We start from the raw sequence: 21,089 nt of genomic DNA, 5'->3' as shown, positions 1-21,089 counted from the left end.
CCCCTTTCTCCTCTGACCTTGGTTGTTGATTCCCCTACCTTGGATAGTAGACTGTAGTTGCAGTATTTCACCGCACAAATAAAGCTCCTATGTGTGACTTAAAGGGGGTCTGCCTGTGTTTTCCCTTGAGCAACCCTCTCCAACATCTCACACCATGTTAGCAACCTCTCCCAAGTAGAGCTGCACTCTGCTGATACACTGGCCACTGACCGATTGGCAACCTGTGCTGATAATCATCTCAAGATCCTACACCTTACATACACCAACTTCTTCCACACTCAATAAATTCCCAGACATTTTAAATATCCATTCCCTCCTTAACTATCAATTACCCTCTGAGCCCAATGACCAATTTCAAACTGACCATCAGTTAACTTGAACCCCCCTACGAAATATCACCCTGACCCACTAATATTTGCCAATCCCTGTCCAGTATATGATGCCAATATTGATTAGTATTGGTGTCAGGGGTTATGGGGACAAGGCGGGAGAATGGTGTTAAGAGGGAGAGATACAGTAGACCAGCCATGATTGAATGGTGGAGTAGACTTGATTGGCCGACTGGCCTAATCTGCTCCTATCACTTTTGAACATGAATATATATAAACATACAAACTAAAATATTTTTGAAGGATACTATTGATCCATTTAAAATTGTCACCACACCAAAAATATTTTGTTATTATTCTTGAACCTACCTGGCCTGAAATTACTTACATTTAATTTTCATCTAATGGAATTCCTTGAACGTATTAACCTTCACTGGTTAAGTGAACTGACGATATAATTTTCAATGGTTGCATTCTTTTTGTTTGGAAGTATTTCAAGGTGTCCCTGTGGATGAGCACTCTTGCACTGTGTGGCCAACAGGGAAAATGTTTTTAAAAAGTTCAGTTTACCTCAGCCTCCTCTACCTTTTGATTTCAGTTTGAGTTTAGTTTAGTTTACGGTACAGTGAAAAGCTTTTGTTGCATGCTAACCAGTCAGTGGCAAGACAATAACTAATTACAATCAAGCCATCCATAGTGTCTTCATCATCGGCGATCACTCGAAGCGAGTATTGCTGTCCTCTCATGGAGGACGGCTGTACGTGACTTTGTTTAACATGGGGAGACTGGCTGCACAGACAGCCACCACACGATCCTTGATAGATCTGGGTCAGGATCCAGTGATATGGAGTCCAAGACGACCGGGGACCCTTTTCTGCTGCAGCCTGCATCCGCCTTCCCAGTCATTGTGACGCTCCACTAAAGTCAGCCATCATCCTCCGCCTGTTCCACTGTTGAGGTCTTGGTTGGATTGCTCTTTGTCAGGGACATTACCATTGACCTTACCACCATGGGTGGCCCTACCAGGAGCATAGCTCCAGTGGTCAGTGGCCAGTGTATCAGCAGAGTGTAGCATCACTCTCAGGATCTCAGGACCACACAAGCTTCTCGACCACAATAAAGGGAATAACGCGAATAACGTTTAGTGCAAGAATAAAGGTTGCGTACAGATTTCAACTGTCGCCTGTTTCACAATTGCACTGGCCTAATACTATTCAGAGGAAATTATATGATACATAAAAATGTCTCTTTATTTTTTAAATATTTAAGTCCTATCTTTTTTTTTCTCAAATTGGTTATCTGCCCCCATACTGACCTAATTGCAACAGAATAGAGTGATCAAAGGGTGTTGTGCTTGTGTTTAGGTCTTGACCTTTTAATTTCCTGCCTGAACCCAACCTACTGGTTTTAATGTTTAAAAATAGTCGTTGTTTAAGAAGGAACTGCAGATGCTGGAAAAATCGAAAGTAGACAAAAAACACACTGAGTTTCTCAGTGTGTGGGGAAAAAGAAAGGAAGAGGCGGAGACAGTAGGCTATGTGGAAAATCTGGGGAGGGGGAGGGGAAGGAGGGAGAAAGCAAGGACTACCTCAAATTAGAGGTCAATGTTCCTACCGCTGAGGTGTAAACTACCAAGCGAAATATGAGGTGTTGTTCCTCCAATTTGCGCTGGGCCTCACTCTGGCCATGGAGGAGGCCCAGGACAGAAAGGTCAGACCTTTCCGGGACCGCCGACCCTCGCTGCCTCACCAACCGGCGAACACAGCGGCCTCACTGACACCGCCGAATACAGCGGCCTTACCGGAAACGGTGACTATCACCGCCTCCCCGGCCATCGGCTGACTGGATCGTCTGACGCTTCTCCCGCTGATCCAGACTCCACTCCCCGCGGGCCTCCACCAGCGACTCTGCCGGCCCGAGCCACTCCACCGCCTACCAGCGGGCCGCAGCCATCGCCTTACCTGAGTCCCAGGCTCAGCACTGGGCCTGAAGTCTCCACCCTGCAGAATCTCACTCCACGTGGTTCGACTTCACCGGGTCCTAAAGCTCTCCCCTCCCCTACAGGGAACCTCAGTGGGGTTTCCACTGCCCCCCCCCTTCCCCCTTGAACCAGGTGATCCCCGCTACTCCCCACCCACACCGTAGTCCTCATACGCCCCTTCTCCCTGACCACCCACCACCACCCCATCCAACATCACCTCAGCCCCCATCTACTCACCTGCTCACCTTGGCCCCCTTCTACTTACCTGCCTTCCTCTGACCCTAACCCCCATCCTTGCCATGTGTTCACCATCACCCCCTGACCTCCCCCTCTCGGATACCGAATGGTCTGTCCTCAGCAGAGGCCTCACCTTTGTTCCCCTCTGTCCCCACCTCAATGAGTTCCGCTCCTGCCATGATGTGGGGCTCTTCTTCCATTGCCTCAGCATCCAAGCTTTTTTCTATGGGAAGGAGTCCTCACCCACCAGTGATGACCCCTTCTCCCGTCTCCAAAGCACCCCCTCCTCCTGGTCCTCACCCTTAACAACTTTTCCTTTGACTCCTCCCATTTCCTCCAAATCCAAGGCGTAGCTATGGACACGCGCATGAGCCCCAGCTATGCCTGCCTCTTTGTAGGGTATGTCGAACAATCCCAGTTCAAGGCGTACCGTGGCCCTATTCCCAAACTCTACCTCTGCTACATTGACGACTGCATTGGGGCTACCTGCAGAACTCACTGACTTCATCCATTTCACCATCAATTTCCATCCGGCACTCAAATTCATATGGACCATTTCCGACATCTCCCTAACGTTCCTTGATCTAACCATCTCCATTGCAGGTAACAGATTACTGACCAACATCTACTACAAACCCACTGATTCCCACAGCTATCTTGACTACACTTCTTCCTAACCTGCTTCCTGTAAGGACTCTATCCCCTACTCCCAATTCCTCCATCTCCACAGCATCTGCAACCAGGATGAGGTGTTTCAGACCAGGGCATCGGAGATGTCCTCATTCTTTAGGCCCTCTTCTATTATAAATGAGGCTCTCACCAAGATCTCCTCTATATCCCGCAGCTCTACTCTCACTCCCCATCCCCCCCACTCGTAACAAGGACATAGTCCCCCTTGTCCTCGCCTTCTACCCCATCTGCCGGCGCATACAACATATAATCCTCTGACATTTTCGCCACCTCCAGCGAGATCCTACTACTAGCCACATCGTTCCATCGTCTCCCCTTTTTGCTTTCCATAGAGACCGCTCCCTCCGTAACTCCCTGGTCAATTCGTCCCTTCCCACCCAGACCATCGCCTCCTCTGGTACTTTCCCTTGCAACCACAAGAAATGCTACACTTGTCGCTTTACCTCCCCACTTGACTCCATCGAAGGACTCAAATAGTCTTTCCAGGTGAGGCAGAGGTTCACCTGCACCTCCTCCAACCTCATCTACTGCATCCGCTGTCGTAGGTGTCACCTTCTCTACATCGGCGAGACCAAGCATAGGCTCGGCGATCGCTTCGCCCAACACCTCCACTCGGTTCGCATTAACCAACCTGATCTCCCGGTTGCCCAGTACTTCAACTCCCCCTCCCATTCTTGCTTTCTCCCTCCTTCCCCTCCCCCTTCCCAGCTCTCCCACATAGCCTTCTGTCTCCGCCTCTTCCTTTCTTTTTCCCGCCCCCCTGCCCCCCCGCCCCCGACATCAGTCTGAAGAAGGGTCTCGACCCGAAACGTCGCCTACTCCTGTTCTCCATAAATACTGTCTCAACCGCTCAGTTTCTCCAGCATTTTTGTCTACTAAAAATAGCAAGTGTTCTGAGTAAAACAACCTGATTTAAGAAATGATTCTCAATTTTCACTGACAAAGGAGACATATTGCTCAGATACAACTGAGAACCCCTTAAATAGGCATTGGTTTACGATTGTCCAATGTACTGATTTACAGTGAGAATCTTTTGTTTACGCGCCATGTGGGAGTGGCAGCGCCTAACGGCAGCGGCTCGACTACAGTCGTCTGTCTTTTTAATTTTTGTCTTGTTAAATGTATGTCTTTGAGTTAGTTTTTATTATTTTTTTAGCTGTGTATATGTGGGGGGTGGTGGGGGGGGGCTGTGGGGGAAACCGTTTAAATCTCTTCCCTGTGCGGGGACCCGACTATTCCCTGTCGGGTCTCAGATGTCGTAGGGCCTAACATCGTGGAGCCGGCGGTGACATTCGGCCGGGACTAACCTGAGGGCTCCAGTTGCAGAGCCTGCGGAACTAAGATCGCAGAGCTGGCCAACTTCGGAGCGGGAAGAGCTGTGGTGGCGTGCGGCTGCGACCCGACTTTTGGAGTTCGGAGGCACGCCGCAGACCCGGTGGACGGGAACATCAGGAGCTCGCAGGTCCCTGGTGGGAGATCGCTTTTCCGAGCTCCGCAACGGCGACTTCTCCCGCTGGAAGCGCGGGTTTAAGGACATGGAGCCGGGGCCTAACATCACCCGGCGTGGCTTAAACGGCCTCAGGATTTACCATCGCCCGCCGGGAGCTTTAACATCGGAGCCCCAGTTCGCCTCGACACTGCAGTTGGACTGCTGGACCACGGGAGAAGGAACAAAGGGAAGAGATAAAGACTTTGCCTTCCATCACAGTGAGGAGATGTTGGAGACTCACTGTGATGGATGTTAAACTGTGTTAAGTGTGGGTCTTGGATTGTTTTGTAATGTAAAAAAACTGTAGAAATGACATTTCGTTCAAACCTAGGTTTGAATGACAATAAATAGCATTCTATTCTATTCTATGTAATAAAATCAAATCAATCTATATGTGAGTACAATCAAGCCATACACAATTGTAACGGGTCCCTGTTATGAGGGAAAATACCTTATAACAGAGAAAAATACCAGAGTGCAGAATATATTGTGCAGCATTATAACATTAAAGTTGTTTGAAATAGGAAATGGGAAGATCAAGACTATCCCTAAAATATAGGAGGGACTATTCAATAGTCTAACAACAGAGGTCAACATATAGTAGAACATCGAGCAGTGTAGCAGAGAAACAAGCCCTTCGGCCCATAATGTCCATGATGATGCCAAGTAAACTAGTATCTGTCTGCACATGATTCATATCCCTCCATTCCTTGCATATCCACTTGCCTATCTGAAACTCTTTTCGATGCCTCTTAATTGTCACTATTGTATCTACCGCCATTATCGTCTCTGACAGCATTTCATTCTCTGTATCATAAACTTTCCCTGCACATATCCTCTGAACTATACCCCTCTAACCTTGAAATAATGCCCTCAAGTTTTTGCCATTTCCACTCTGGAAAAGGTTATGTGTCCATCCTAACTATGCCTCTCATAATTTTATATACTTCTATCAGGTCTGATGTTCCAGAGAAAACAATCCACCTGTAATTAAACTCTCCTTATAACTACTAACATAACTAATAACTTCTAATCCAGGCTGCATTCTAGTAAACCTCTTCTGCTGTTCCTGAGTCGTATGTGCTTTCGAGGTTTTGTGCCTTCTGCCCGATGGGAGAGCAGAAAAGAAGCTGATCTCCCGATGTAGCATGAAGTGGAGATGGACTCGATGGTGGATAGTGTATGATAGACTGGGCTACATCCAGTAGACTGGGCTACATCGACATCTCTTCTATTTCTTGTGGTCTTGCAAAGAGCTGTGCCCAAACCAAACTGTGATACAGCCCAGTAGCATGCTTTCTATGGTGCTACTGCGTGAGTTTGGGACATGCCAAACTTCGCTTGTCTCCTGAGGAAGTAGAGGCTTTGGGTGATTTTGGGGCTGAAGCTTCTATGTGATTAGTTCCGGACAGATTGTTGGTAATATTTACATCAAGAAACTTGAAGCTGTCAACAATTTCCACTTTGGTATCATTGACGCTGATTGGGGTATCTATTCCACCATGCTCCTGAAGTCAATAACAAGCTCCTTTGCTTTGTTGATGTTGAGGGAGAAGTTGCTGTCAGGCCACCATGTCACTATGTTCTCTATTTCCTTCTTGTCCTCCTTGCCATCATTATTCAAGTTCCAGCCCCCAGCTATGGTGCCATTTGCAAACTTGTAGATGGTGTTAGAACAGAATTTGGCTGCACAGTCACGGGAGTATAGAAAGGGACTGAGAACACATCCTCGCTAGGCATGTATTCTTATTTTCACAGTAATATCTTTGTTGTTCCAAATTTCATGTGGTACTTCGCTATATTGTAACTGCAGCTATTTTCTACCGCACACATTCAGTTAGATTTGGTTATAACATTGAACTTGTGTATAGTCCAAAATAAGGCAGAATTTTGATGAGAGTGTCAATGGTATGTTATTTCTTCCCGTATGATCACTGCAACTCCAATGGATGGCACCAGAGCAATCCCATCTTTATGATTTAGTTTATGTAGTTTGTGAAAAAGAGCTATATGTTTCTCATTTTAGTAACATTATTGGTTTTGTTTGTGCACAGGAGACCAGGCATACTTGCACAATAGAAGAGGATTCCGAAGGGGACAATGATTCAGAAGAATTTTATTATGTAGGCCAGGTGAGTAAGTTTTTAGTTTTCTATTAGTTGATGGCTTCGATTTCCAGAGTTATGAAATATCCAATATTATCCCCATGTAGATATGGATTTTTGAATGTTATCTTTAATATGGATACTGTTTATTATATGATATATCATCATATACCGCGGCAGCAGCCTCTGCAGTCCGTCTGTCTTTTTTTTTTCTTTTTGTCTGTTAAGTGGATATCTTGGTTTTAGTTTTTATATTATTTTTATCTGTGTATATGTGGGGGGGGGGGGGGGAAGGGGGACTTTTTAATCTCTTCCCTGTACGGGGACCCGACTTTTTCCTTGTTGAGTCTCCGTTGTCGTAGGGACTAACATCGTGGAGCCAGTGGCCTCCAACCGGAATCGACCTGGGGCTCCAGTCGCAGAGCCTGCGGACTCATCATCGTGAAGCTGGCTGACTTCGGAGTGCAGAGCGCTGTGGTAGCGCGCGGCTGCGACCTGACTGGAGCTTCGGAGGCTCCGGCTGCAGGCCCTGTGGTAACATCGGGAGCTCGCGGGTCCCTGGTGGGAGATCACTTTTTGGAGCTCCGGCAATGGCAAACTACGCCCACCCGAATCGAGGGGTTTAAATCGACCCGGAGCGGGGCCTTACATTGCCCGGCACGGCTTAAACGGCCGCGGAACTTACCATCGCCCGCCGGGAGGCTCCAACATCTAACATCAAGAGCCTCGATCAGCTCGATGCAGCAGTTTGACTGCTTGACTGTGGGAGAAGAATAAGAACAGGGAAGAGATGACTTTTGCCTTCCATCATAGTGGGGAGGTGTTTGGGGATTCACTGTGATGGATGTTTGTGTGGAATTGTGTTGATTGTGTGGGGTTTTTTTGTTGTTGTTTGTTGTTATGACTGCAGAAACTTAATTTTGTTTGAACTTATGTTCAAATGACAATAAACGGCATTCTGATTCTGATTCATTCTGAAATGGAGCAAGTATCCTATATATGGAAAATAAAAGAAAATAATCATCTTGACATCTTGGATGGTTAAAGTCGAAGTCTCCAACACCTTAATGTGCTTGCCGATTACTGACAGAGAAATTTGTCGTCTATTTTCTTCCGTGGATGTCTGATGCGTTTAATGTATGTGTGTTTACATTTAAACATGCTGAGGAAAAAGCCACTCACTATCTGTCGGGGTTTTTTTTTAAAACACTCGCCACACACTGGTAAACAATTCCCAAAGGTTTAACACAGTTCCTGTGGCAGTGTCCCTGATGATAAGAACACGATCAATCATGTAGCTGATAATCCTGTTCTGGTTTATATCATCTGCTGCGTTTGTGAAGTTAACTTGATTAGTTGATCAGTGGTGCTTCCATGTGTTGTCTCAAACACCGTGATTAATTGAAATGTTTTGGATTGAGTTAATAATGGAAGATGCTATCTAGGATATGAACGATTGAAACAATTGAAATGACACTTTATAATATTACAATACTTGTGTTGAGTAAAAAGTTTGTTTTCCCCAAGATGATCCAGTTCCCCACACATCCCAATTATGTGCTTGAAGGTTAATTGGCCACTGTCAAATGCCCCTAGTGTGGGTGAATTTGGGAGGTTAATGGATACTGTATGTGAGAGAATGCATCACAGGGAAATAAGTGAAGGAATGGGAATGATGGATTGCTCTGTGACCTGAAAATGGGATAAATGTTTTCTTACTTTATCATTTAAAAGTAGTGAATATCAGAGTTACTAGCACATGGATTAAAATTTGTCTGAAGGACAAATAAATTGCAAAGCACTTTGATAATTTTGGGTAACATATCTGAGGAAGGATATGCTGGCTCAGGAGTGGGTCCAGAGGAGGTTTAGAAGAATGATCACATGAATGGGTGGGTTATGAGCGTTTGACGGCACTGGGCCTGTACTCACTATAGTTTACAAAGATGGGGAGACATCATTGAAACTTACCAAATAGTGAAAGGCTTGGATAGAGTGGGTGTGGAGAAGATGTTTCCACTAGTGGGAGAGTCTAGGACCAGATGTCATAGACTCAGAATTAAAGAACATTCGGAGGAATTTCTTTAGTCAGAGGGTGGTGAATGTGTGGAATTATTTGCCACAGAAGGCTGTGGAGGCCATGACAATGGATATTTTTAAGGCAGAGATAGATAGATTCTTGATTATATGGGAGTCAAGGGTTATGGGGAGATGGCAGTAGAATGGGGTTGGGAGGAAGAGATAGATCAGCCATGATTGAATGACGGAGCAGACTTGATGGGCTGGATGGCCTAAATCTTATCCTTTCACTTATGAGTGAAAGTATGAGCTATAGCGGCTCTGAACCGGCCCTAATGAGTGCCCCCCCACCCACCCCCTTTGGACAGTCTCCCTCAGATGGTCACGTCAATCAATTCAGCTTGTTTATTTATGTATTGTATTTATTTACCTTTCTTGTACATCAGTGGAGCTGCACACTAAATCTCGTTGCACTGACGTGCAATGACAATAAAAGATATATTATTATTATTATTATTATTATTATGACCTTATGATTGCTTTTCAGTTTAGGATTTAGTGCTGCTACTCTCCAGAGGGCAGAGTTAGGATCTGTTTATTTACTGTTCGATATTAATGACTTTCATATTATTATACAAACTTTGCAGGTTACATTAAATGTAGGTATAACCCACGGTAAGAAAGATAGAATCGACAGCATGAGGATGTAGATATTACAGCAGACGAGGCAGACAGGAGGCAGATGAAGTTTAATAGAGAGATGTGAAGAGAAATTCTGTGAGAGAACAAGCAAGACAATGGGATAATTATTTTATGATATCTAACTTGGATTTGCCTGCGGAAATGCACAAAAACGGGTGCCTCCTGGGCAGTGCCTGAAGCACAGACTTTCACTTAGCAGAAAAAATCAGTTATGGGATTTCTGTGTTCGACTTCACAAAGGAGCAGCTCTTTCATAAATTTCCAAGGTTTTTTTTTTTGGGTTTTTTTTCCTATGTTTTTTTGGGCGCCTTTCAGAAATCTCAAGGACACCTTACAGAGATTAACAGGAATAAAAAACATATAATCAGAATAAAATAAATAATAAAGACATCACAGTAACACAAATTAAAAACAGAATTCAGTCCAAAAACAAAAAATCAAAAACACAATGTGAAGAGAGAGCAGCGGCAGCTAAAGCGCGCCAGTGTCCACTCTCCCTTCCGACAGCCATCTTGGACAAAAACTAACAGGATTACTTACAGACAAAAAAAATCATCCCCCCACAATGGATACCACTGTGGGGGAAGGCACAATGTCCAGTCCCCAACCCCAAGTTCACCCAAAGTCAGGCCTATTGAGGCCACCGCAATTGCCTCTACGGAGGCCCGATGTTCCTGGCCGTTCTGGCCGGGTGGTCTTGCCCCAGCATCGGGAGAGTCCTCTCAGCGGCTGGGCCACCTGGAATGGCCGCTTCCTAGCTGGAGACCGCGGCTTCCGAAGCCGACAAGGCCGCGCCGGCCTGGAGCTCCCAGGCTCCCGATGTTGAAATCGGCGCAGCCCGCTCCGCTACGCAGACCCGCAGCCCGGAGGTGTCGAACACGGCGGACACAGCTCACCGGAGCTCCAGCGCGTCGATCCAGCGCAGCGACCCAGGCAAGGCATCGCCCGCTCCGCTCCGCGACAGCACCCCAGCGCTGCGCCGCCACCGAGGCCGAGGTGCTGGGCGGTCCCCGCCAGGAAACGGCGCTCCAAACCCGCTGGTAGGCCACGAGGACGGGTCGACGGGCAGCCCGGAGAAAAAGCTGCCTCACCGACCAGGTAGGGACCTAGAAGTAAAATTGGCCCCTACCCCCCACATTAAAAAGTCAATTTCTCCAACGGACGAAACACAGGACTTACTAAAAACGAAGTAAACGGACGGCTGCTGGTTAGTAGCCGCTCCCCAAGATGGCTCCTCCTGTGCTCCATATAAGGTTAGCCTGACGAAAACCAAACAATTCTTAAGTGAAAAGGTGAAAGAGGTGTAGGGGTTTGCTGACTGGGTTTGTTAGCACGCAACAAAAGCTTTTCAATGTACCTCGGTACACGTGGCAATAAACTGAACTGAACTGCATTAAATTTCAACTCTTATGATTCAAGTAAATTAACTTAAATATTTTGAATGTACGTGTGTTTACATTTAAATGTATAATTTTTAATAAGTATGTTTCATAATTTCAATAATTTCAAGAGGTTGCGATGGTGTGGTTTGTATGTTAGTTACCTAAAATCAATGTTCATACTGTTGGGTTGTAAGCCATTCATGCATAATAAGTGGTGCAGTTCTTCCATTTTGCATGTGTTCTCACTCTGGCAATGGAAGAAACCCAAGAGAGAAATAATGGTATGGGGTGTGGGGGGGTTAAAATGGTTAGCAACCAGGAGATCAAGCAGACCCTGGTTGACCAAGCTCAGGGTTCAGCAAAACGGTTCTCCACATACTTGGTCTCCACATCTGAGGTGAGAGGAGGTTCATATTAATCTGCATCTAACCTAGAAGGAACCACAGCCCTCAAGTCGCTTTGCTAAAATGGATCTGGAAACAAATTATTTCAGTTGCAAAGTTAGACAAGAGAAGCTTCTGGGATCAAATAGGTTTGATGGAGATTGAACAGAGATGTTAAATAGGTTGCAAATAGGGTAGATGGTGGGAAACTGGAGCAATCGGTGGATGGTTCAAGGAAGGGAATAGGATTCAATGTAATCATCAAAAATGGAGGAGTGACATGTTGGTAGCATATCTTTGCTGACGTTGATTATCATCTGTAGTTCACAGGCAACGGGGCAGTGGGTCGAAACACTGTGATCTGGGTGGACAATTGAAGGGAAATAATTTACAGGCAATATGAGGATTGTATTTGGGAACGGGACAGACTAGATTGCCCTACGATGGGCTGGCGTGGACTTGAGAAGACAAGTTACATCCTTCCAAAGCCCCAATGATTCTGTCATTCCTGTTCCGCCAATCTGTAACTGCTGACGTTACACCAATGGCTGGTGTGTGAGAACATTGTGTAGTTTTATGTTTGTATGCTATGTGCAATGTCCTTTAAATGAGCACCTCTGACCTTCACGCACAATTGCCCATTGACGATTTTCATTGGTGCTACTGCTCCAGGAAATGGAGAAAGATGACTCGGAATAGTACATTATTTTGATATTGAATCTGTGAAAATTTGACAAATGAGAATGCCGTTGAGGACAGTGAAAACCTTGCACCTGCACATGTGAAGCAGTTGGCGAATGAGAGTTAACTGGGAACTGGTGTGAATTGGCAGAAACTGGAGGCAGAGTACAGCTGAGATAAGTGATATTGCAATGAAATGTATGTTTACACAAGGAACAGTCTGGAAGCAAATTAATTGAAAGTGACAAGTTATGCAATTTTTGGCCAATCTCGAAACTCGTGTGGGATACCATTAACCTGCAGTTAGATGCTTGCCACAAGCATTTATCAATGGGGATAGGAAACTTGTGGCTAACTAAATGGCTTACAATAATTTAAGTAACAATGTCAGAGTGTGCTTCTTATTTAAAAGAATTACAATGAGGATTCAATAATACTGGTGGTTAAATAAATATGTTATTTTACCCTGAGACTTGCGCTTGAAGTGCAGTCCAGGTCAATCCAATGAAGATAGACACAAAATGCTGGAGTAACTCAACGGGTCAGGCAGCTTCTCTGTGGAAATGGAATAAGTGACATTTCGGGTCGAGACCCTTCTTCAGACTGAGAGTGAAGTTCAGGCTCCTGGATGCAAGGTTGTTGGATGAAATGCATTTCTCCACTTGGTAGAAGGCACTTGCAGCGAGGGGTGCTGGAATTATAGCTATTTGGTGCTCTCTTAAAAATATTATTGAGAGAAGATGTAGATTATGATTGAACGAATGGTATGTTTCCAAAATAGTGAAGGGAACCCAACTCTGCATTGAACGGGTTGTATTTGACCTCAAGGTGCTGTGTGCTGGCAATAAATGGCATGAATTATGGTTATATGATTATCCAATGTATTCTCCCGTTGACCAGAGCTATCCTGTGGAACTTGATTAAACTCCATGTAGAACACTGTAAACTCAAACATGTTTAAGTATTTGCAGAAAATGCCACTGCAGTGTTACATAATGACCCAGTTATTGAAAGAACACTTTTAACTGGTGACTCGTGATCTTGCATAGCAACAAGCTACACAAATGGAGTAAGATGAATTATATTTCTGTTTAACATTCAATGCAGTTTTATCAATATAATCAAGGTATTAGGCTAAATTATAGCAGTGGTGTTTCAGCACCTGGCACAGAAATAAAATGTGCCAGTTTTGATTTTAACGTTTAGCTGCGAATGTTTCTATAATTGCAATGAAGACATATGTACCTAAACCTCTGCAGCAGTCATGTGGAAGTCATACCGGCCTATTATACTACATTATTCAGGCATAGCTGAGTTTTAATTTTGAATCTTTCATTCATTCTCAGAGGTCAGGAGGCTTCTTCACCTCATTGAGGGACACTGCTAACAAATACTGTCTGTGACCAATTTTAAATAAAACATTCCTGCACAAACGTAATAGCTATTTAAATCATATAAATGGGGTGAAAGGCTTTGTGATTCAACTGTACTTTTCTGTTCACCACAAGGATGGAGAGTTTTGCTTTGACCTTCCTGGCTAGCTCCAAAATTAGCGGCAATTTCAATACACAACGGCTCGGAATATCAGGAGATGAAGAAATAAATGTAGGCTCAATCTGGAAAATAATTAAGTCAAAATGTTTGCTAACAGAAAAGAGAAAAACAAGTTAAGTATATAGAATTGAATAATATATCTGGATAAGAATTCATTGTTGTTTTATAAACCCTCAGGGTAAGATACAAATGCGGATAGCATATTTTGTGATGAAATTAAAGTAAATATGAAAAACAAAACAAGGTTCTTAAGAATTCAAGGAACATCTAGAAAATAGTGAGCATAGTATGGGATAATTTGGAAAGTTAAGGAACTGTTCAATAAAACCTGTTTTTACATTTTTTTGAAAATATCAAGTTGGAAAGTTTGTAGGGTTTGATTTTAACTCTTTTAGCCCTGTCTGGGATAATGTGTTGGCAGCAGGGTAAGGACTCTGGAGCAACTCTGGGGAATGCCACCCTCTCACCTTTTCCCTTTCAAACAATTAAACATAGAAACATAGAAAATAGGTGCAGGAGGAGGCCATTCGGCCCTTCAAGCCAGCACCGCCATTCATTGTGATCATGGATGATCGTCCCCTATCAATAACCCGTGCCTTCCTTCTCCCCATATCCATTGACTCCACTAGCCCCTAGAGCTCTATCTAACTCTCTCTTAAATCCATCCAGTGACTTGGCCTCCACTGCCCTGTGGCAGGGAATTCCACAAATTCACAACTCTGGGTGAAATATTTTTTCTCACCTCAAATGACCTCCCTTTTATTCTAACACTGTGGCCCCTGGTTCTGGACTCGCCCAACATTGGAAACATTTTTCCTGCATCTAGCTTGTCCAGTCCTTTTATAATTTTATATGTTTATATAAGATCCTGCCTCATCCTTGTAAACTCCAGTGAATACAAGTCTAATCTTTTCAATCTTTCCTCATATGACAGTCCCGCCATCCCAGGGATCAATCTTGTGAACCTACTGCCTCAATCACAAGGATGTCCTTCCTCAAATTAGGAGACCAAAACTGTACACAATACTCCAGATGTGGTCTCACCAGAGCCCTATACAACTACAGAAGAACCTCTATACTCCTATACTGAAATCCTCTTGTTATGGCAGCCAACATTCTATTAGCTTTCTTCACTGCCTGCTGTACCTGTAAGCCTACTGTCAGCGGCAGCCCTTTTGCTTCATCAGCCTTTCAAGAAGTAGATGTACTTTTAGTAACATCCACCTAACTTGTTCCTTCCCTGCTCCCATGGTTCAGATGGATTTCAAAAAAACCTGGGAGGCTTTTATTGTAAGAAAAGAAAACTTTTCTCTGCTAAAAGATCTCTACAACTATGATTGAGCACGCCCAGGAGTGACAGAGGTCACATGCTTATGTTAATATTAAACTTTTTTTCTCCCAGTTTTATTCCACAAGGGAGGTCTTACCTTCCACTACCTGCAACCTCCGGTAACCACCTTCAACTAGCATCGCAACCGGCTTCGACTAAAAAATTACCGATTTTTAAAACGGCAACCTATTTTTAGTAGCGGCCGGTTTTGAGTTTTTTGAAATAATCGCCGGAACATAGAAGAAGCGGAAACCACTTACGACCATTAGGGAGAGTGACAAAAACCTCCGGGAACCTTGGGTGGGGCGCAAAGTCTAGAGAGGTTTCCGTTCGGGTTTTCTAAGTGGGACAGAGGCATTAATTGTTTATTTAATCAGCAACTAATTTAAACTTTTATTTGAGCTGAAAACCACTGGTGTCTGAGGTTGGATTTGTGACTAGGTATGGCATCTGTGGGATGGGTATTTTCATATTGGGAGTAGCATGATGTCCCCAGTCAAAACATAGACCATTATTTTACTTGATTTGTACAGAAATAACCTGCAATCAAAAATTAGACAGGCACCAAGCCAGAGAGAGCAAAAGGACACAAACCACGCATGAGTACTTGCAAAACCACTTAATTTACTTATGCAAATGAATAGACAGATGGCAAATGTGCATTTGTCTATTTAATCTAATAGGCAGGCAGATCATAAATTATTATTTTACCTTTCATATTCTTGAGCAGTTTTTCTTTCAAGATAGCATTGAAATACCTGTAAACCGTTGTTGGGCTGAAGCATTATGGTGCAGGACTCGTGGTCTAAACTAAACTAAATAAAGGGAGGTGCCGTGGTAGTTTGGCGCGTTGATCTCTACAAGGCTGAAGCCACGCGCCAACTCCCAGACACCTCCTCCTACTTATCCCTGGACTATGACCCCACAGACGACCACCAGGCCACTCTCTTGAGCACCATCACTGACTTCATCAACTTCGGCTCCCTGCCCCCCCAAGCCTCCAACCTCATCGTTCCACAGCCGCGCATGGCCCGATTTTACCTTCTCCCCAAAATCCACATACCTGACTGTCCTGGTAGACCCATTGCCTCTGCCTGTTCATACCCTACCAAACTTATTTCCACATACCTCGACTCCATCCTATCCCCACTGGTTAAATCCCTCCCTACCTTTGTTCAAGACACCTCAGACACTCTCTGTCATCTCCGGGAAATCTGTTCTCTAGGCCCCCATCCCCTCAACTTCACCATGGACATCCAACCCCCACCAGGAAGGTCTCAAAGCCCTCCGTTTCTTCCTCGACCGGAGAGCCAACCAATCCCCGTCTACAGATACTCTCCTCCGCCTAGCGGAGTTGGTCCTTACGCTTAATAACTTTTTGTTTGACTCCTCCCATTTCCTCCAAATACAAGGCGTAGCTATGGGCATGCGAATGGGTCCTAGCTATGCCTGCCTCTTTGTAGGGTACATCAAACAATCCTTGTTCGAGACGTACCAGGGCCCCATCCCCGACGTCTACCTCCGCTACATCGACGACTGCATTGGTGCTACCTCCTGCACCCACACACAACACACTGACTTCATCCATTTCACCACTAACTTCCCTCCGGCACTCAAATACACCTGGACCATTTCCGACACATCCTTACCATTTCTTGACCTCACTATCTCCATCTCAGGTGATAGACTTCTGACCGACATCTACTATAAACCCACTGACTCACATGGCTATCTAGACTACACTTCATCCCACCCTTCTTCCTGTAAGGACTCCATCCCCTACCCCCAACTCCTCTGTCTATACCGCATCTGCTCCCAGGATGAGGTGTTCCAGACCAGGGCATCTGAAATGTCCTCATTCTTCCCTACTATAGATGAGGCTCGCACCAGGGTTTCTTCTATACCCCGCAACACTGCTCTCTCTCCCCATCCCCCTACTCGTAACAAGGGCAGAGTCCCCCTAGTCCTCACCTTCCACCCCACTAGCCGTCACATACAAGAAATAGTCCTCCGTCATTTTCGCCACCTCCAACGTGACCCCACCACTCGCCACATCTTCCCATCTCCCCCCCTGTCTGCTTTCAGCAAAGACCACTCCCTCCGTAACTCCCTTGTCAATTCTTCCCTTCCCAACCGTACCACCCCCTCACCTGGCACTTTCCCCTGCAGCTGCAAGAAATGTTACACTTGTCGCTTCACCTCCCCCCTCGACTCCATTCAAGGACCCAAGCAGTCGTTCCAGGTGCGACAGAGGTTCACCTGCACCTCCGCCAACCTCATCTATTGCATCCGCTGCTCAAGATGTCAGCTGATCTACATCGGTGAGACCAAGTGTAGGCTTGGAGATCGTTTCGCCGAACTCCTCCACCCGGTCCACAATAACCAACCTGATCTCCCTGTGGCTCAGCACTTCAAATCCCCCTCCCATTCTGAATCTGTCCTGGGCCTCCTCCATGGCCAGAGTGAGCACCACCGGAAATTGGAGGAGCAGCACCTCATATTTTGCTTCGGCAGTTTATACCCCAGCGGCATGAACATTGACTTCTCCAATTTCCGGTAGCCCTTATTGTCTCCTCCCCTTCTCAGCTCTCCCTCAGCCCTCTGGCTCCTCCTCTTCCTTTCTTCTACCCACCCTCCCCACCCTACATCAGTCTGAAGAAGAGTTTTGGCCCAAAACGTTGCCTATTTCCTTCGCTCCATAGATGCTGCTGCACCCGTTGAGTTTCTCCAGCACTTTTGTCTACCTTCGATTTTCCAGCATCTACAGTTCCTTATTAAACTAAATAAACTAGTGCTTTTCAGATTCAGATTCAGATTCAGATTCAATATTAATTGTCATTGTCAGTGTACAGTACAGAGACAACGAAATGCATTTAGCATCTCCCTGGAAGAGCGACATAACAAATGATTTGAATAAATAATAATAAGTGTCCGGGGGGGGGGTGATTGGCAGTCACCGAGGTACGTTGTTGAGTAGAGTGACAGCCGCTGGGAAGAAGTTGTTCCTGGACCTGCTGGTTCGGCAACGGAGAGACCTGTAGCGCCTCCCGGATGGTAGGAGGGTAAACAGTCCATGGTTGGGGTGAGAGCAGTCCTTGGCGATGCTGAGCGCCCTCCGCAGACAACGCTTGCTTTGGACAGACTCAATGGAGGGGAGCGAGGAACCGGTGATGCGTTGGGCAATTTTCACCACCCTCTGCAATGCCTTCCGGTCGGAGACAGAGCAGTTGCCATGCCATACTGTGATGCAGTTGGTAAGGATGCTCTCGATGGTGCAGCGGTAGAAGTTCACCAGGATCTGAGGAGACAGATAGACCTTCTTCAGTCTCCTCAGGAAGAAGAGACGCTGGTGAGCGCAAATGTTTCAGAATTTGTCCATTGCATTCGGCAAACTACCAATCTGATGCATGATCCAATGTGAGTTACTCCACCACTTTTTGTCTATCTTTGTTCTAAAGGGTTAATTGAAAAATAGTGTATCCAAATGGAATAGAATATTGCTGGATCCAAGCTGTTGTCAGAGTCTTTGCCTGCAATTCTGACCCATCTGCACTTAATTGGTCCCGGTTTTGAGGGCCGGTCTCACAACACTTACAATTTGCAGGTTGTGTGGTAGGGTCTTGACAGTGACTGGGCCCTGGCTGGCTTGGTTCAAAAACCCCACAATCCATTATCTCAGACCACCCATTATTTTTCTGCATCTGCACAGTTGTCCGACCTTAACTAAAGGTTCAAGTTCTGATCAGAACCACCATCTCCAGATAGTAAGTTCCACCACAGGATCTGCTGTGCACGGATATTTGGATCTACTTCATAAAATGTGAGAAATATGTTCTTCAAGATAATGTAGAAACTAACGTAGTGCATATAAAACCCAGACATAATGACTATGAAGTGAGACAATTTTAATTGGACTGAATCTGCTACTTTACCACTTTGTTATGGGCAGTTGCTTTACTACAAATCATACTAATACTTAAGTAAAAAGTGTAGCTCAGAATATTGCATGATTAATTTATGAATCTAGAATATGAATTGTGGAACACTGAGCAAAAAATCCAAACCTTGCTATTCTTTGGAGTATTCTGTGCTCTGCTGGCTGAGGATAACAAGGAACGTAAGTGGCCCAGCAAGTTGTGCTTGAATGATTGAATTCTTTGATGAAATGACAGAGAGAATCAATAAGGGGACTGCAGCTGAAATTGTTTACACAGACCTCTAAAAGCCATTTAATTAAGTAGCACTCACGACTTGCTATGGAATCTGTGAGACTGAAGGGGTGTTGGATACATAGGAACAAACTTGCCTGGAGGCAGAAAAAGACAGTTGTGGAAAGTATATTCAACTATTTTCCCTGGGGTCACTTTTAGAATTACTGCCCATTCCGTTTGTATATTATCTATACCTTGGGTGGCATGGTCGCGCAGCGGTAGAGTTGCTGCCTTACTGTTCCAGAGACTTGGGTTCGGTCTTCACTACAGGTGCTGTCTGTACGTAGTTTGTATGTTCTTCCCGTGACCTGCATGCATTTTCTTTAGGTGCTCCAGTTTCCTCCCACACTTCAAAGACGTACAGGTTTGTAGGCTAAATTAAATGGTGCTTTTATTGTCTCGCATGAAGTACCCAAGCACATCCACAGTTAGCAATTGTACAGAAATAGTCCACTGATCACAATGCGAGAGGCGCCATGTTTTTGTGCCATTTTCAAGGGCTAAACCACGCTCTAGTTGTAATGAGCGATACCCGTTCCGGTCAACTCCAGATTGCTGCGGGCCTCCAGCTGTCACCTTCCTTGGATGTGTGGAATGACCAGTGAAGCCACGTCCCTCTCCTCATCCATTCACACTTGTTCCCGGGGTGGGGGGTGGGGGGGAGGGATATTTAGAGATAGAGATATGACATGAGAATGTTGAGAGATAGAGATATGACAGTATGTCAAAGATTCAGGGATTGCAACAATTGCCACACAACTCTAGTAACCCTGGTTAAATCCTGACTCGCAGTGATATTTGTGTGGAGTTTGCCTGTGACCATCTGGATTTCTTCCAGGTCTTCCTGTTGCCTCCACTTCTCAAACAAGAGAGAGTAAGCAGGGTTTATTGATCACTATTAATTATCGATCGAGAACAATTTACATTGATAGTGGTAGAATCTGGGAGAGTTGATGGGAATGTAAAAAGAATAAAGTAGAATTAATGTAAATGTGTGATTGATGGTTGGCATGATGTTGATGGGCACAGAGAATATTTTCATGCTTCATATCTATATCTAGAATGATGGAGCAAGTTTAAGGGACTAGATGAGTATCTTGTTCCTCTGTTTCTATGCAAGGTTTTTGAAAAAGAAACCAAAGGGATTTCAGACATTTTTGGCTGTTAGCACTTTTTGATTATGTGGGATCTACCAGGAATGCATTATCCCAGAAGAATACTGGAAGGAAAAATCAATTATAGATGCTGGAGAGAATTAGAATATGTTTGAAAAGGAAAATAAAATCCTCACTATGGGGAAGGAGTGGAGGACTAGTTCTATTTGGTTAGCTCTTTCAAATCTCTAGCATTGAAACAATAAATTGCCCCCAAAGTCACTTATCTGATCTCCATAGGGACTGAAAGTTTTGCTAAATGTTCCCAGCATTTTTTTAGCTGCAGTTTTTCTATTTTATTTAAACTAAACTTGCTAGGCTTTTAATACAGTAAGTTACCAATGGGATGCTGAATCTCAGAGCTTCATATAAGAAATAATATTATTGATGTTACATTATTAATTTTAAGCACTTCAAACACCAGAGATTATTGCTTGTATAAAGACTGGTTAAATAAACGTCATTATAATGTGAATCATCCATTCACCTTTGTATTAATATATGCAAAAGCAAAATCGGAAAACAGCTCACTGTTATATTTAGTACTATACTAATAATAAATAATAATGGATGGGATTTATATAGCGCCTTTCTAATACTCAAGGCGCTTGAGTAAACTAAGTGGGACCCATTGGGTCCCATGTTCACACGGGAGGGCTGGTCCCCCAACACAATATTCCACCTCTACACCAATTCCAATATTGCTGACCAGTGGCGGCTTTCTGGAGAGCTAGTATGGGTGTTGTGGGCCGAAGGGACTGGTTTCCAGAGGGCTAGTATGGATATTGTGGGCTGAATGGATTCTTGTGCTGGCAGCTCAGTCACTCAGGACTGGTGGGCTG

General features: G+C 44.8%; 1 protein-coding gene across 1 annotated transcript in view; it reads left to right on the top strand.

The window, feature by feature from the left end:
• parp8 (poly(ADP-ribose) polymerase family member 8) overlaps positions 1 to 21,089 on the top strand; it is a 398,103-nt gene that overhangs the window by 205,266 nt on the left and 171,748 nt on the right. Inside the window, exon 6 of the mRNA XM_033030967.1 lies at positions 6,781 to 6,858. Within this exon, the coding sequence (XP_032886858.1) occupies positions 6,781 to 6,858 (78 nt within the window). The remainder of the gene's footprint in view (positions 1 to 6,780; positions 6,859 to 21,089) is intronic.

The sequence above is a fragment of the Amblyraja radiata genome, chromosome 1 (genome assembly GCF_010909765.2).
Source record: "Amblyraja radiata isolate CabotCenter1 chromosome 1, sAmbRad1.1.pri, whole genome shotgun sequence".
Lineage (NCBI taxonomy): Eukaryota > Metazoa > Chordata > Chondrichthyes > Rajiformes > Rajidae > Amblyraja > Amblyraja radiata.
Note: the sequence above shows the minus strand (reverse complement) of the source record. Positions and strands in the feature narration are given on the sequence as shown.